General features: G+C 35.1%; 1 protein-coding gene across 2 annotated transcripts in view; it reads left to right on the forward strand.

Moving 5' to 3' along the window:
* The first annotated feature begins 334 nt into the window (after positions 1–334).
* The window catches only part of ANKRD44 (ankyrin repeat domain 44), a 65,347-nt gene continuing 46,869 nt past the window's right edge, over positions 335–18,812 (forward strand). The window contains exons 1-8 of one of the 2 annotated variants that reach the window (XM_070956827.1): positions 335–400; positions 668–755; positions 4,351–4,493; positions 6,472–6,684; positions 7,813–7,891; positions 10,733–10,847; positions 14,108–14,190; positions 16,787–16,850. In XM_070956827.1, the coding sequence (XP_070812928.1) occupies positions 668–755; positions 4,351–4,493; positions 6,472–6,684; positions 7,813–7,891; positions 10,733–10,847; positions 14,108–14,190; positions 16,787–16,850 (785 nt within the window). In that variant the 5' untranslated portion in view covers positions 335–400. Of the gene's footprint in view, positions 401–667; positions 756–4,350; positions 4,494–6,471; positions 6,685–7,812; positions 7,892–10,732; positions 10,848–14,107; positions 14,191–16,732; positions 16,851–18,812 lie in introns of both variants that reach the window. The other variant, XM_070956826.1, reaches the window with a different exon arrangement.

The raw sequence follows: 18,812 nt of genomic DNA on the forward strand, positions 1-18,812 counted from the left end.
GTCAAGCTAGAGGAACATTTCTATAGCTATTCAACACATTATGCATAAAGGTAATGGAGTCCATTTTACTTTACAGGAGAGAAGTAATATATATATATTACTATATATATTATATAGGCAACTGTTCAGTATAAGATTTGTAAATATAATCTATTGTGTCTAATAAATGCTTTCCTTGTGATTTCATTGTGCGATCTAGGAAGCCGTACAAGTATTGATTAAGCATTCAGCTGACGTCAATGCCAGAGACAAGAACTGGCAGACACCCCTACATGTTGCAGCTGCAAATAAAGCTGTGAAGTGTGCTGAAGTGATAATTCCACTTCTGAGTAGTGTCAATGTCTCCGACAGAGGAGGTCGGACAGCATTACACCATGCAGCTCTGAATGGCCACGTTGAAGTGAGTGCCTTAATAACATTGCTCTTTTACTTTGAAATCTGTCTGGTCTGACAAAATCATTTTCCTTTATGTGATGTGAGCTGAACACCAGACTCAGAATTGTTCTGCTAATTTGCATCCAATGGATTGGGTAAAATGAATAAATAATCAATCAATAAATAAATAAAAGTAAACACATTTGTGAAGTACAAATCAACATTAAGTGAATTGTTGCATAGCCTATAACTGTTAACTGATGTACATTTGGGGGCTGTTTGCTTGTTTTAGATGGTGAGTTTACTTTTGGCTAAAGGGGCAAATATTAATGCCTTCGACAAAAGAGACCGAAGAGCTTTACATTGGGCAGCATACAAGGGTAAGAGAGTTTTTTTTTCTTCTTGTTAGCAAAATGTCTGTAAGATGATTGGCAATTACAGTCATAATAATTACAATACTCAAGCTCTTTCCTTAATTTAATAAGCATATTTCTTGTAGTACTTTGAATTTCTTCTGTTGTTTGACATATTCTTCTAATGCTGATGTTTGATAATTTATTTCTGTTTTATCTTAGGGTTAAATAAATCCCTTTAAAGGTTTATGTCATATTTTAAGGAGAAAAAGTTAAATGTCTTTAAATTAAAAATAATACTTGCTCACTGTTCATTTGAATATTTTTAAAATATTTCAAACTAAGTGGTTATTCAACTCTTGTATGATTCAGAGTTCATGTAGTGATAAACGAAATATGCATCGGAGCCATTGCAGGTATCAGTGAAACTTTCTGTAGAGACCTCAGCATCTTCCTTCACAGAAAGTAGACTCAATCTTACCAGTAAGGACAAACAGTATTAAATTTTACAAACTGATGCTCATGAAAAGAGATGACTGACACATAGTCTTCAAGCAGAAAGGACAATCAAAATGCTTAGTCATAATATGATACAGATATATAATTTATCCAAAGAAAGCAAAAAAGAATTAAAGGAAAAATGACCCAAGACATTATACCTCGGTCAAGCTGAAGTCGACATATGTTATCAACAATTGGATTTTTTTAAGAAGAACCCTCAAGGATACTAACTTTGAAAAAATCATGATTTTTTTTAAAACTACAGTATGTTGAAATCACAAGTAGAAAAGGGATCTTATCTTTGAACTGAATCATATCTATAATTTATATCGGAGAGAGCATGTAATTTATTATGTATAGAACTTCATCTTATAAGATAGACTAAGGAAACTATTCTTTAGAAATGTTACTTTCAATTAGCTATCTCTCTTGATCAGGAATCCATGTGTTTTGCTGAAAGACTCTTCCCTTTTGGTGACTTACAAAAGAGTTCTCTCTATGTTAGCTGAAAGGCAAAAATGTGTAAAACATGGAAAAAGATCAAGGTCATTAGTATATGGAGCTCATCTTTTAGATTTAACAACCATATTCTGCTGCACAAAGAAGAATTTTCCTCTTAATTGATACTTTTCTTTGCAAAGCTTTGTAGGCAAGTCAGCTGAAAATGGTTGGGGCAGTTTTTGAAGAAATTACTGATATAAGTTTGATGTTGTCATTACGCAGTGATGCTGGTTCAGGAACTGCAGTTTGCAGAAATGCAAGATGATTTATCTATAGAGGCAAACACTCTTAAAAATAAGTGTAGGTCCATTCTTCAAAAATATCCTCCAGTATGTGCAATATTAAAATAATTTGTTTCCTCCTGTACTTATAAGTCAAATGTGTGTTTTTCTGCTTTAATTGTAATATTTAGTTCCTTTTAGTTCCCTGTAGTGTCCAACTTTCAACATAATTTGTTTCCTCATGTACTTGTAAGTCGAATTTGTTTTTCTACTTTAATTGTAATATTTAGTTCCTCCAACTTTCAACATTCCAGCCTGTCAATTTTTTTTAAAATTCAAAATGAACGGTTTTTTCCACGGAGAATTCCAAATTCTTATTTGAAATCTGTTTGTAACTTTCCAAAATCAATGCTTTAATTAGCCTTTTGCTGTTTATTAAACCTTTATTTAAAGCTTATTTTGGTAAGGATTGAAGGAAACTCACCTGTTTTTTTTCAGATTTGCCAATCCAGTGGTTCCTTATACCTGAAGAGCAGTTAACAAGCAATTTTTAAAAGTGATTAACAAAAGAAGTATGAGAACCCAGTTTTAAAGTTGTCAACCATGGTTTGAGAAAGTGGCTATTCCCTTCTCTCCCAAATCTCTAAACCCACTGGAGATTGCTGTCTTGTGAACTCCTTGCAAGGAACAGCTGTATTGAGCACTTGTCTGCAGTTCCAAATCCTTTCCTTGTCCAGAAAGGAATTACAAAGAGCTGATCTATTTGGTGTATTTTATTTTGCTGTGCTTCTTGGCTCCACTTTTAGTGGAGCTGTCTTCAGTTCACCATTTCTTCCCCAGATATCCAAAAACTCAGAACTCTCAGTCAACTCCATCTTTAAATACTGCTGTTTATAGGATATTTGAAAATAGGATTACTAACTAACTATAAGCATCAACAGAATTAACAGTTAAGGAAAAGAAATTAACATTTATTTACTGTATCGTGAAAGTCAACAGAAGCCAACACAGTTCTAGGCTGCATTAACAGAGGGATAGAATCAAGACCACATGAAGTGTTAATGCCACTTTATAATGCCTTGGTAAGGCCACACTTGGAATACTGCATCCAGTTTTGATCGCCACGATGTAAAAAAGATGTTGAGACTCTAGAAAGAGTGCAGAGAAGAGCAACAAAGATGATTAGGGGACTGGAGGCTAAAACATATGAAGAACAGTTGCTGGAATTGGGTATGTCTAGTTTGATGAAAAGAAGGACAAGGGGTAACATGATAGCAGTGTTTCAATATCTCAGGGGCTGCCAAAAAGAAGAGGGAGTCAAGCTATTCTCCAAAGCACCTGAGGGCAGCAAGAAGCAATGGGTGGAAACTAATCAAGGAGAGAAGCAACCTAGAACTAAAGAGAAATTTCCTGACAGAACAATTAATCAGTGGAACAACTTGTCTCCAGAAGTTGTAAATACTCCAAAACTGGAAGTTTTTAAGATTGGATAATCATTTGTCTGAAGTGGTGTAGGGTTTCCTGTCTAAGCAGGGGATTGGACTAGAAGACCTCCAAAGTTCCTTCCAACTCTGTTATTCTATTCTATTCTAGAACAATTATCACATATTAATGACCCTTTTTTTTAACTTTTCTTTCACTGCCATGTACATGATGGTAATTTGATTATTCTGAAAACAATAATTCACAGCACAACAATTCAGCTGTTTAATAGCAGAAAAAGATGAACTAATTAGCGTTCATATTTTAAAAAGTCTTTTTATAGGATCTTCCCTGTGAAAGTGAAACACTCACAATTGGAGTAATTACGTTAGAAGAAGTATAAAGAAAAATATAGTTCCTTAAAAGCTATTCATGTTCCTTTTTCTAACTGAAAAAATGCAACTTTTGAATTGTCTTAAAAATGCAAGTAAGCCTGAAGTAGAATACAGTGGAATTAAAATAATTTCTTTTTTAAAAAAGGGAAATGATTTATGTGAAGATCTCTTCAGTATCGGATTTCCTAAAGCTGGACTCTTGGAACTGTCTGTGGTTGCTTTCCCTTTTTTTTTTTTCCAAAGGGCTGAAGATAACTTGGAGGGTTATAGATCAGTGTGTGTGTGTGTATACTACAATTAAACTTCCATCTTCAGATACACAGTTTTCATCGATTTTATTATCCTGTCCGGGAACAACAATCATCCAGGATTTTTTATATTTTATATGCATCGTATAAAATTAGAATTCTCAACTTCCTTCAGTTGTTTTAAACACACACACACTAACAATTGTCTAATGAATGAGCATCGTTTGTTTGAGATTGAGTTATGAACCTAGAGTGGCATGCCAACAATGAGGGCCATATTAAATTGCACTGCTGAGATAGACAAGAAATACTACATTTTCCTTGTCTTTTTTAGGCCACTTGGAAGTTGTTTCATTACTAATCAGTCATGGGGCTGAAGTGACATGTAAAGATAAGAAAGGTTACACTCCACTTCATGCTGCTGCATCCAGTGGTCAGATCAGTGTAGTGAAACACTTGCTCAATCTTGGTGTGGAGGTAAGTTGTTAATACTACTTTTAACAAGCTAGTAAAGATTGAATTGTTGTAAATCCTGACTGTTGAAGCTTTAATTCTTGTATAGAATGAATGCATGGCCATCTTTTAAAAATGTTTGCTATCTTTGATAAGGTTGATGAACCATTCTTTGGATTATAAATTATTTTAATTATTCTGGATAATGATATTATCTGTGGAGCCGTGGTAGAGCAGTGGTTAGAATGCAGTACTGCAGGCTAATTCTGCTGACTGCCAGCAGTTCAGCAAATCGAGTCTCACCGGCTCAAGGTTGACTCAGCCTTCCATCCTTCCGTAGTTGGTAAAATGAGGACCCAGATTGTTGGGGGGCAATATGTTGATTCTATAAACTGTTGAGAGAGGGCTGTAAAGCACTGTGAAGTGGTATATAAGTCTAAGTGCTATTGCTATTGCTTTATTAATATGGATAGTTGTTGAGAGTGACAGCCACCAATGTAATTCTCCAACTTCCTTTGTCCCTTAGACTTGATATAATAATAAAAATATATCATATAGAGGTGCCACTGAAGCATGTGATGTACAACTGACCATATATGCTTATACAGAAATAAGGATGATTGCTCCTATATGATTGGACAAATTTTCTTCATTATTTCCCTTAATTTATTATATAAATAATCTATTTCAGCACTGACAGCTTTAACCTAGATAACCATACTATTTTTTTTCTTTCTTTCTTTTTCTTTTTCTCTTTTTCTGCCACCAACTAACATATGTCCAAGTTTGAATGAATCTAAGCAAAGATAAGCACTTACAAGCAATATGCAAGATTTTTGTGCAAACCTAAAAGCCTGGAAAAGATCCAATTTCTTGAAAAAATGCAATCCTGTTCTTATTTTTTTTTTAAGAAAAATCTTGTTATTTTTAATTTACAATTTCTCTACTTGGAGAAGCCCAAAACAGTTTGTAACAGAACAATAAAGCAACATTAAATAAAGCCATCAAAGATCAATCCAACATACCTTAAAACAATAACAATATAACAATTAAGGTTCTTTTTAAAAATTATTTTAAAATGAAGTCAAAGGAGCAGCCAGGCCCTGGAATTATACTATAAATGCTAGAGCAAAAATTCCAACGTTGTCTTAAATATTGTATAAAGAAGACTACATGGGGCCAGCCATATTTCCTTTGGAACAAATTTCATAGAGTGCTGAGATGGAAATATGCAGTACACTATCTGTCTCTCTTTAAGTGACAACATATTTTCTCTCTTGTTTAAATCCAAATTAAAACAATCTCATTCTTCCAGGCCTGCTTTAAATGAATGGCCACATTTCCACTTTTTTGTTTGTTAGATAATAGTTCTCCTAACCTCAGAGTTTGATATCAATATTATAAGAACAAGTTCAGGAGCGCTCTTGTGGAGGGTATAACTTTTTTTTTTTTTTTTGCTTTATTCATAAAAATGAATGATTAAAATTTGTAGCCACAGAAGGGAACTCATTAAGTTGAAATTATTTTTTCATATGTTTTATGTAGTCATGTGATATTTAGACCTTTTATTTGTATGATATAATTTTTCTTGAAGAAATAAATGCATCACCTTCTATTTGAAATATCAAGGACCATTTTATCTTTACTAGAACCTCTTTTTCCTTTACACAAACTCATATGGCCTAGTTAGTATTTTATAGTTAGATTATATTTTGTTAATTAATAACAAACCCTTGTGCTGCAATTCTCCAGCTAAGTCAACACGCAATGTTCTTTTCTAGTGTGCTAAAAAGAGCCGGAAGTCAACACTTTTTTTCTTTTTCGTCTTCTACCCCACACTTTCTCCTCTTCCCTTTTCCCTCCCATTGCCCATTTTTATTTTCCTTTGTATTTTATGTTGTGATATACTAATAAAAAAATTGAAATAACACACAACGAGGATGGGCTAGACAAAACTAATGCCTTAATGTGAGAGATTTCATGTGATCTTTTGCCGTTGCAGATTGATGAAATGAACATCTATGGAAATACTGCCCTTCATATTGCTTGTTATAATGGGCAGGATTCTGTGGCTAATGAGCTGATAGACTACGGAGCTAATGTCAATCAGCCTAATAACAGTGGATTCACTCCCCTCCATTTTGCTGCTGCGTCTACTCACGGGGCCCTTTGTCTGGAACTACTTGTGAATAATGGGGCAGATGTAAACATTCAGGTAAAATTATAGGTTTCACATCTCTTCCTTTTGATTTCCATTTCTTACATCTTTAAATAGCAGATAAATGGAACGGAGATCAGGTAAGTGAAGGTTATGTGTTACACCTACACATCTAAATGCTGAGCTTTGAGGTATGCCTGTTAAATACAGAGTACATTTCTTTTCTGAACAGCATGGGAGGCATGACTATTGAAGGAGGGGGAAAAAATCACGACTATTGAATTTTTAACTTTCCAATTTAGACATATTCCTTTTGTGCAAAAATCACTTGGAATGGGTAACTGTTACACTCTGGACAGCAAGATGGGCAGCTTATAAATTTAATAGGTGAATAATAAATAGATATAATAATATCTATAATATCTATAATAGATAATATCTATAATAAATAGATATGAATTTACATGGAGAACAAAGAAAAATGAGGCGATGGCCTTCACATGGTTCATAGGCGAAGAATTGAAACCAAGCGCTGTTCAGCTTCTCTTAAATACTGTCATCATTATACATGTTGCCCATTATAGGTATTCTATATATCACAAATGGGATCAGAAACAAAATGTTCCTTTCTTACTCCATCCTTTAGCAGGATTACTTCCAATTACAATATTGTAGTCTGAAAATGTTTCTTCTTCCTCACCTTTTCTTGCAATATTACTTAGAAGGTTGGCAACCATCCCTGAATCTTTTTGTTTCATAATATCACTAGATAATTTAGAGTTGGGGAGAAAAAGTAAGCTTTGTGGGGGGAATGTGATTCATTAGGCTATTGCTATGCGTCTCTTCTTAGAAGAGTATGTTAATTTCTTCTTAATCATCTTTTCTCTATATTTTAAATGTTTTCAGAACATGAACCCAGTTATTTATTTAAAAAATTCCCAAAGGCCTGATCAAGAGGCAAATACAGTGTAAAAAACTTTATTCTGTTCTATAAAGAAGCTCACCAAGCCATAAATGTTAAGGTGCTTTGAATATTATTTTGATTGATAAACATCCTTCTTTCTGTGTGTTTAGGAAGTGTCTAATGTTGCCATTTTATTTCTAAATGAGCAACTTAAAGGAAATAAGCACTTCACTACCAATAGGTGTGGTCTGTCTTATGTTTGTTTTTTTTTTGTTTGATAGAGTAAAGATGGGAAAAGCCCACTGCATATGACAGCTGTCCATGGGAGGTTTACACGGTCACAAACTCTCATTCAGAATGGTAAGCTAGTATTTTTAATATTGTATCATTTTAAAGCATCTTTACTAATTTTGTCAAGTTTTAACCTTTCATCTTTTTAGACAAATGAACAATTGTATATTTTCTTTCTTTTGGATATATAGTCCAAAAGAAGCAAGAGTGAAAAATAGAACAATTTAAATTTTATTGTATCTTATTTATTTCTTTATTTATAGTCCGAGGCAACTGAAATGACTAGGAAGAAAAATAATAAGTAATAAAATGAACTCAACTAGAATCTATACTTAATTAAGACATCAGCAGGGTAAAATCGTAAACCACAGCAATGGCAATTAAGCAAAAATTAGCAACCCTTCTAGAATTGCCAAAGACCCATTAGATAGAGGGAGGAGAGAATATTGTCTATAAGGTTAGGGTTAGGCATTTTTAGTTTCTTGTTATTTTTTTAATGTTCATTGAGTTTGCAGACAGTTGCAGAACATCTCCAAAGAAGATATAAATAAGCAGGGCACGGTTGGAATGTCCATAAATCTGGTGTAAAACTACTATTTTTTAATTGGTCTGTTATATGGAGAAGTTCTCGTGATTAAATTTATATGTTGATTCATCTCTGACAAAGTTGCCAAAATGAATGTGATAGATATAGAAATCTTAGATTATAAAGTCAGGAAAATACTAGAAAAATATTTTTAGTGAAACTAAAAATTCTGGCATATGCAGGTTTTGTTACCAAAAATAGTACTGCCCTGAGTTCTCTCCATTTGCCATCATATCATTAATAAGGGTCATTCCAGGTCATGATGTTCTCATTAAGAAAGTCTTTGTTTCTACTTGAATGCTGTCCAAGCTGTTAGTATGATGAATTATCAGAAAGACAGTACAAACTGGAAACAGTTTTAGCCCTGAGTCCTAATAATATCTACTGCCTTTTACCAAGGAAATGGTTTTTAAATAACAAACCTAAATATCTGTTTGTTTAAATCTAAATAAGAATTTTGCAGCATGTTTAGGTTTGGTATTGAGATTACCATAATCAGGTAAGAAATATTACCTGATAACATGGGGAAACAGTAGAAAGAGAAAATATATGTTTGACATATATTGTAGATATGGATACATACACACATGGATATCAGTTTAAAAGGAAATACAGCCAAAAAAATCACAGTGAGAATTTAGTCCACTATATAGTTTATTACTATGAATGACCAGAAAATCTACATCAAACACCCTGGGTGGGAGATAATTTCTCTCTCTTTCTCATTCTCTTTAGCTTTTTGTCATCCTGTTCTGTTCAGAGAAGGAATAGATTGCTCTTATCAGAAGTCTGAATTCACCCTTTTAAAAAAATTAGGCCTCTTATACTAATCCATAGGGACTAAATATTGTTCTTAGTTTTAGTAATATTTTTAATTATAAAAATATTGAGGATGGCAGAGACCTACAGATCCCTGCTCAAAATCTTTCTTCTGTTTCATGTGGAACTGAATTGTGTAATAAAAATACAGTAATCTCATTATAGTTTAAGTATAACTGACAAAGCAGTAGAAATACTAGCAAGCCAGAAGCAGAGTAATGAATTTCTGAATTTTGTTAGCAAAAAGAAAAAAGAAAAGAAAACATACGTCGGGCAATATGAGTTGACTAAAAATTCAAGGGAAATTCTGAAGATCAGCTAACTTATTTGTCAGATTTACATACCTGGTAAATTAATTAGAGAAACTTCTAGATTGGGTTCCCGCAAAATGCTTGCCTAAGTAAAAGTGGAGAGAGTAGGACCAGAATCTGTGTTATATAAACTTCTATTTATTTAAATTCACTTTTGAACTTATTGTCTTACAAATTCTGCCTTTATAATTTATGTTGTAAAACATAAGAATTCTAAATATGCACTCAGTTGAACAGGTGAAAATTTACAAGTATTTAAGGGTACTATTTTGTACTACCTATAAATGCAGGGCACACATGCAGCATGTTCAAAATGCACAGAAATTGTCAACATCCCTGAAATCTTTGTAACATTCTAAAAGTGCATAATTCATGTTTGCTGCAATAAAAATATTTTTGGCTGGGGTTAAGGCACAACTTCTGTGCACAAGCTGAGTTGGGCTCACATAAACTTCTTCATTACCTTGGAGAGGATGCAGCCTAACTCTTAAGGAAGGTATTTGAAGGCCAAATGTGGCTTTTGCTGTAAGACCCACTAACCTAACCTGTGACTCTTATTTAGACATGCATCCTGTCATATTGATTCAAAGTATTTCCCCCCTTTTGTCTTGGTACTCTTGATTTCAATTGATAATTTTGTTTCATTTAAGTAAGATATTGTATGAGAAATTAAAATGCCACAGCTTTTCACCTGAAAGAATTGTCTTACTTTCTTCTTTTTGAATTGGTCAAATCCTTCATTGATGGAATTTGGTACTTTGTAGTTCATAATGTTCAGGGAACCCAACCATTGCCTTAACGTGTTATGGTGATCAGGCAATCATATTAAGTCATAATGTGTTCTATTTGTGTGGAATTATGGTTTGTTAAGGCTTGTTAGCTGTTTTTGTGTACCAGTATCAAAATTGTATGGTAATGTACTTTGGTTGCCCTTTCAGAATATATAGCACTAGATCTAATAGTGTAGAATTTCTTGATTAGTAATATATGGTATAGTAATTCAATAAATTCATTGCTAATGTTTTCATATTTCTATCTCAAATAATATATTGTAAATAGTGAAAAGGCAGTTGTATCATATCTTCTACTGGCTGTTTGGGTGAAATTCTCTATGCCTTGCAAATAATGTGTTTTTTTCCATTAAATTGCACTTGATCCTTACATAATATTTTCATATTCAAATGACATATCCAGGAGGTGAAATTGACTGTGTTGATAAGGATGGCAACACTCCCCTCCATGTGGCTGCAAGATATGGACATGAACTTTTGATTAATACCTTAATAACCAGTGGAGCTGATGCTGCCAAGTAAGTTGCTGAAGAAGTAATATTCTAAAATGTAAAGTTATATCCAGTGGTGGGATTTAATTTTTTAAACAACCAGTTCTGTGGGCGTGGCTTAGTTGGGGGTGTGGCTTGGTGGTCATGTTACTGGGTGGGCATGGCTAGCTGGTCATGTGACCGGGTGGGCGTGGCTATGTGCATAGGGACTACTCAGAGGGCTGAAAAAAGTCATTTCTGACTGGTCCTCGCACTTATGACCATCCTCACATTTATGCCTGTTGCGGCATTCTTAACAACCGTGTCAGTCATTTCACCACTACTTCTCTTCACCGCGGTGACAAGATAGGGCGCAAAACGTAAAATGTGAGGACAGTCGTAAGTTCGAGAACTTGTCAAAAGTGCGAGGACCAGTCAAAAATAAATTTTTCAGCCCTCTGAGTAGTCCATATGCACAAAAGGACTACCCAGAGGGCTGAAAAAAGTGATTTCTGACAGGTCTTCGCACTTTTGACCGGTCCTCACCCTTATGACTGGTCATCATTTATGCCCATTGTAACATTCTTAACGACCGTGTCAGTCATTTCACAACTGCTTCTCTTCACCATGGTGACAAGATAGGATGAAAAACGTAAAATGTGAGGACAGTCATAAGTTCGAGGAGTGGTCAAAAGTGCGAGGACCAGTCAAAAATAACTTTTTCAGCCCTCTGAGTAATCCATATGCACAAAAGGATACAGCAATAGAGAGGGATGAAGGAAGGAGAAGAGAGATGGAAGAAAGAAGGAGAGAGAGGGAAGGAAGAGAAGGGAAGGGAAATTAGAGTAGGAGTGAGGGTAAGAGAGGGAGGAAGAGAGGAGAAGGAGAAAGGAAGAGGAAGTAGGAGAAGAAACGGGAGGGGGGAGAAAGTAAGAAGGAAAGAAAAGAGAGAGGTGGTAGGTTTGAGGAGAAAGATTGCTGTACAGTAAAAAAGATGAAATGGAAGAAAGGCAACCCCAAACAAATATAAAGATATTAAGATAAAGAATGAATTGTTAAACTTTAAAGAATAAAAGAGAACAAGTATGAATAAATAGCAATAATTAGAAACACACATACAAACATACAATGTATTTTCTTTGAACAGAGTATTTGGCCGGTTCACAAATTTAAACAGTGTTTAGTCATTTCAATTAAATTTACAATTTCTATATTTCCTTTTTGCCATATTTATTCCTTATCTATTTTTTTAAAAAAACTAATATTACCCTTCATCCTCATCTCTAATCTTAATCAAATTCAATTTTTCCCTTCTATTCTATATTATACCCCTTCCCATTGTCATCTATTTTTATATCCATCCTCACATTGGTTAATTATGTAATATTACAGTTGTTTAATATAAATTCAACATTTTAATATAAATCAATTAGTTATATAACTATATTTTTTGTATATTAATCAATATGAACATGAATATTCCAATTATTTCCATGCAATCCAATTTCTTACAAATCAATTCATTATATTTACCAATAATAATAAACCAAATAATTTCCCCCATATATTCCTCCAAACCACAACTTAACCATTTCTGCTTTCAACACAATATACAATTAATAGTATCTCAATTATTACAATTCCCTAGTTAAATAGAGCTTTTTTTCTTTTGTGTTTTAAAATCTTGAACTCTCCTCTTTTTCCCTAAATTTCCCATTGTTTGCACCTACCTTTTTTGGTGAGGAAAAAGAAAAGAAATCTGCCTGCCTAATTTTCCAACGTTGCAGCAAACAGCAAAGCCAACAGCCTGCTTTACTTTCAGTTTCGTTTTTCAGCATAGCTAAGGAGAAAAAATCTGCTCCAGCACTCTTTGCAAGCAAGCAGTAGAGCCCTGAGCAAAACAGCTGTGAGCAAATCAGCTGAGAGTTGGAAGGCCGATCTAATCAACGGGCTAATTAGCCTATGCTGAAGCTCTGCGGGCCAATAAAATTATAAAAAAAACACCGAACCGTTTGTTAAATTGCTGGCTCACCCGCCCCTCGCCTACCACTATTTATTGGCAATAAATAGTGGTGCGGAGAGGCAGGGTAAGGGGCGGGGCAAGCCAGCAATTTAACAAACGGTTCGGCCGAACCGCCTAGAACTGGCAGAATCCCACCATTGGTTATATCATTAATTTTAGAGTGCATCATCACTTTGGATTGGGAAAATGGCCTATTTAGCAATAGTTGACAATATTTTGTAAATATTTAAGGTGGATTTATGGTTGCTGGACTCTTTTTAATTTGTTAAACCCATTAATTCTGTATGACACCAGTAGCTTTGACTAAAGTCCATAGCAAGACAGGATCAACAAATTGTTTACAGTTGTAATTAATACAAATTAAAATATATTTATATTTCAACTTTTACCATTTCTATACCTAATATTATAATATGATTGGAGTCTACAACTCAGAACTATTGCTATATTTTCTTTCTGGTAAAAAAAAAATACCATAAATGGTTATTATTTGTTTAGATACAGAAAGAAGGTTTAGAAGGATACGATCTACAATATTTTGGGCTTATTTCTATATGAATTTTAATCCATTCCTTTTCTAACTGCTGAAGATAGAAATGAACATCAGTGAGAGAAAAGGGTTCAGCAATCCAGGTTATCCGCTCAAAATTTCTATTTCATGCTTCAATGACCTGTATGTTGATCAAATAAAACACCTCTGTCAGTGCCTGAGATGTCCAGTGAAGTGAGAATCCGGCTTGGAATCATTAGGTAGACATCAATGTCAGGATGGGATAATATATCTGGGACCTAAAATGAAAATTTGAATTGTTCTTTGTCAAGATCATTTTGTGTCCTTCCAGATTGGCATGCAGAAGCAGAAGCTTTGCTAATAGAATGCTTGAAGAAGCAAAGTGGAAGGGCATTATCTGAGATAATTATGTGTAGGGGGATGAAGGAGTAAATAACTAAATTTGACTTATTTATATTCAGATAGGAAATTTTTAAGATGTAACCTGGATATTATGTAATAAATTGTTCTAATGAATCCCAGTAGATTATTCCTGTACATATTTGTATGACAGGGAGATTATAAATTGGTTCTGGAAGGGACTGTTATTTAGGAAATGTTTGTAAAGCTTTACCATATATCACTAGAAAACATATTGCCGTCTTATCACTCTGAAATAAATCCAAATTTTCCTGTAGCAAATAGATGTAGAAGAGAGACATATATGGAGAGACGGGTCTACAAACTTTATTTGAAGAAATGTTTATATCAGAGGTTTGTTTGTTTGCTTTGCAGATGTGGCATCCATCGCATGTTTCCTTTACACTTGGCAGCACTTAATGCACATGCTGACTGCTGTAGGAAGTTGCTTTCATCAGGTAAGCAAAGGCAAAAGAGAATATAAAACTAACCTTGTGAATGAGCTGGTTATGTGTCACTAATGTATGTCCGTGTACTTAGCAAGTCAAGGCCTTACATTTTGTTTCAAACACATGCTGTTGTATGCTTATATGTGCAAATCTATGTGTTCCTATTTGACTGTGTACACAATCCTGTTTTATGCATTGTCTGTGTTTAAAGCATGCTGAATGCTGTCCCCTTCTTTAATGGCCATAGAGAATGGTCATTCGAGCACCTGTTATAGGATATTATACTATTTCTGGAGGAAAAGAGGGAGTGATTTTTGTCATTTGCTGTTCTATCTGCGGAACCTTACAAAATCTACAGGCAGAGGGGACAAGGTGGAGAGCAACTCTATGGGTCTTGATTGTGGGTGGAGGAACACCGCTGCAACATTGAACAAACCTTTGTTAAACTGAAATCCTTTTTATGAATCAAAGGAGCTTTTTGTTTATGAAACAACTACCTGATTACCTGGTAATAAGCTGGCTCTTTCTCAATAATTTGCCACAGTGTAAACCAGGTTTGTGCGAATTTTGGTTCTTAGTTCTTCTCACCACCAGGAATTTACTAAATCTCCAGCTGCGTCTGGTTATCTCAAGCAAATGACGATGACTTCTGTCAGTCAAAATAAGGTTAACTTTACATCCAAACCCAAATTGCAAAGTTTGAGTTTCATAACTTATTTACTATTCTGGCTTGTTAGAGGATTTGCAAATTTCACCACCGATGTTAAGCTTTCTATGGCTGGTATGTTTCTGATTATTTTTCCATTCTGGCTTATAGGTTTCAAGATAGGAATATCTGTGACGTAGGAACTAGCTTGCTTGACTGTTACTGTTTAATAAACCAAAATTCTCAACAAATCTAGTTTAATAGTAAGCCAATAGAATCTACTTTAGAGTAGACATATGTAAGTCTGTTTCTTTTTTGGTTCCCAGATTCAAGACAAAAATGTAATGCATTATATAAACAGGAAATCAGGTTGTCCCTTTTAGTAGCCTTCACTTGTTTTGTTACCATATCCTTTGTGGAAAGTTTAATCTTATTTTAAACTTCTAATTTCAATGTCACTTGGCTTTTATTATTGACTTGTGTGGCGCTCTGCAGTCCTATAGAAATACATAACTAATAAACTAGATTAAAGGAGGCTACATATAGTTATTTTTTGTCTCATAAATATTTTTGATGTCATAAATTAGGACAATTTAATTCGACTATATGGGAGGACCAGACTTACAACAAGCAATGCTCAGGGACTCTATGTGCAATTTTTCATCTCCATTTTTGATGAACAAGAAGACAACAGAATTAATGGTTGTTTTTACTATCCAAGCCCAATATGCTACTCTTTGATTTTGGAATATCAGTTTCCCAAAATATGGGCTAGTTCAAGTGCCTACTTGCTCTCCAAAATTAGTGAAGCAGCTGTCCCTTGGTCTGGCCTACCAACTAGGTCTTGTCCTCCATTGGGCAAAATCTACCATCAGTTCTAATCCTTACAAGACACCTTTCTGTAGAGGGAGCATTTGTTATTTTGTCCATTAATGTTAAAATCAGTACAGTATGGCAAAGGAAGGATAATGGAAGTTGCTTTTACAAGTACATTTTTAGACATTTTTAGTAAGATAGTGATTGATTGCATTTTCAAATGCCCAATATTAGAGCAGTTGTATTCTCTAGAGTGGATGAGATTGCAGAAGTGTGGGAGAATTATGATGAGTCTCTTTAATCTCTGAGTTCGTTATCTTTGTCATCGTCATTATACTAAACAAACATTAAATCTAATTTTGGAGCTGTAGAATATCTTAAGTGAGGCTCAGTTTTTTTTTTTTATTAGTCACTTCAAACAATTTGTGGCCTTGGCCATTTTCCATTGCTCCATCTCTCTATGGCAGAAGCCCCCCTCAACTTCTGGTGAAGGAATGAGGTGGGGATAATGCAGATAAAGAAGCAGACAGAAGTCAATTCGACATCCTTGTGTCTGTTGCCTTAAGGGAATTGATAATCATTTCTCCTTTTTTGCAATTTCACAGAGATGATCCACCCCCTCCTTAATTGTGGATTTTATTAGGTTCTTGCTGCAGTAAAAAAATGTGCTGCTCTCCATACAAAATATCTGTCCTTCTCTAGAAAGTGATTATTTCCTGTTCCCGTGCAAAATCTGAAGCCATTAGTAAATAAAAACTCTCTTTGATGCATGCTGAGGCAATTCTTGTGACTTCCTCATTTTCCTCACAGAGTTCTCTGCCTTCATGCCTGCTGTCACTTCTCTTGAAAGTCTCCCCCTGAAATGCCTGCTGCATGATTTAAATACTTCAATAGCAATGGGGTGGATGTGAAAATAGATTCTTTTTGACTTTATGGTTCTTTTTTTTTTCTGTAGCGGCCAAGCTTGAACAGCCACTGTCCGTTTCCATAACAACCTCTTGCTGACTACAGTTGTGTCTTCATTCTGATTTTTTTTTTTCTGACTAACTGATTTTTCTGTCTCTGCAATGTTTCTTGCGGTTTAACTAGGACAAAAGTATAGCATAGTGTCCTTGTTTAGTAATGAGCACGTGCTGTCTGCAGGCTTTGATATAGACACCCCAGATAAATTTGGAAGGACGTGCCTCCATGCTGCTGCTGCAGGAGGGTGAGTAGTTTTGAAATTACAACTGCAATAGATATATGTAATTTTAGCCCTGTGGTTTCCCTGCAATTTTTTTTTCCCAAAGAGAAACAGCAAAACGACACAAAAACTACTGTAATTTATGAGGCCCCTGTTTTGTGTGGAATGCATGAGTGTGCGCGCACACACACACACAAACCTCACTTTAGAGGGAGAAAAACCCACCTCTTTTTGCACATAACAAACTATGTTTGTTTTGCTTCAGTTAAGTAGGTATCACTCTTCCCCTATCACAGACTAGGCTTCCTTGCCCTCAACTGATTTTTCTTCCTTTTTTGGTCATTGTATTCCTAACCCATCACACAAACGCTGCAGTTTATCGTGCTGAAAACCCCATTTGTAAAGATGAATCTTTACAAATTAATGGCAGGTTCTGGCTCTTACATAAAATGCTTTGACAGGCCAAGTATTGTGGGAAGAGATCAAAAGAAGAGATATGAGGCCCAAATCGAGCCACTTCTCTTTTGCCCCTTTTTATCCACTGACATGTAGGGGCATTGTGCGATCCTTCCCAGGGGCTAGGGGCCATTTCTCTTTACCATTTCCCCTTACCCAGAAACAAGGGTTGCCATTCCAGTGTATTGCAAAGAATCAGCTGCTGTGCCATAAAGGATAAGCAGGACAGGGACAGTGTATTCATATCCATTCCTATACTGAGCCAAAATTCTTTCAGGTTTCTACATTTGCAAATTTGAATTAGCCCAGATAGCAATAAACACACACATACACACAAACACCCTAAATGGACATGCATTCAAGGGCAAAAGTTATATTCTAGGTTTGTTTATTTTCTCTCTTAAATGGGTAGGATTTCTCTTCCTTGCACATTCAGGCTAGACCAGAGAAGCCCATACTTTGTTCTTTAATATAGGCCAAATTGTAAATTACTGTCCTGGAAAACAGAGTTGCCAGACAGGAAAGAAAATAAACACTCATAGTTCCTCAGCCAATCACTCCTTTTAATAGAGTGCTCCTTCCCTTGTATCAAAGGCAAGCTATAAAAAAGAAGGATGAACCTCTACCATTCTAAAATTTATGCATCTGAAGACTTGTTTTAAGAGGTGAGAGTGGGAAAAGCAGGCCACAGACTACATGGACTGCACAGTAACACAGTTCTTCCAGCCAAGAGCTTGACTGAAGAAGAATATGAACTTAATTCCTTTAGTTACACTTGAAATAGCTGATGCATCAAATTTATTTCAAGGTTTCTTAGCTCATTCAAAACATTTCTCACCAGAATGTTCCCCTGCACCTTATAATGAATGTATTGAAATGATCCAGAGCTGTGCTTTTTTTTTCTTTTTATGCTGTTTCCATTCATCACAGTAGGCTGTGTGCAGGATAACTTCATGTCAAAGGGGTCTTGAACAAATTAAGCAATGTTAAAATGAATAGAGTGCAGTGGTTCTTTCTGACTAATGTGATTTAATTTAATTTTAAAAGAATGCTCTTGTTATTCACATTTTTAAGTAATAATTGTTTAAAGGTTCAGGGGGAAAAAGATTCTTTAAGAGTATGTATCATAACTCTGAACATGGCTGATAGGTATTGGTAATAGAGAACAGAGCAATCTCAGTAGATCTGGGAAGGATCAAAGTGGAATGTCTACTTCTTTAGCCAGGACAAAAAAAAAGAGACTAAGGGACTTCCTTCCTTGAGCTATTCAGCAAGACATGTCCTTCCATACATGGGAAGGAAACAAGGTATTGCAGCTGCAAGCCGGCTCCTTCCTATTCCTGCCTTGCTTTCATTGCAATAAACATAACTAGGACTCATCTAGAATGAAGCTCTTGTATGCTGGCCACATGAGAGGACCAGTTTGCTGTAACAGTTAAGGTACTGACCTAAAAATCAGGGAACTGATGCTAGTCCCACCTTAGGCATGAAAGCCAGTTGGGAGACTTTGGGCCAGCCAGTCACTGTTTC

Source organism: Pituophis catenifer, unplaced genomic scaffold (assembly GCF_029215685.1).
Source record: "Pituophis catenifer annectens isolate HBS135680 unplaced genomic scaffold, rPitCat1.0.hap2 SCAF_1, whole genome shotgun sequence".
NCBI lineage: Eukaryota > Metazoa > Chordata > Lepidosauria > Squamata > Colubridae > Pituophis > Pituophis catenifer.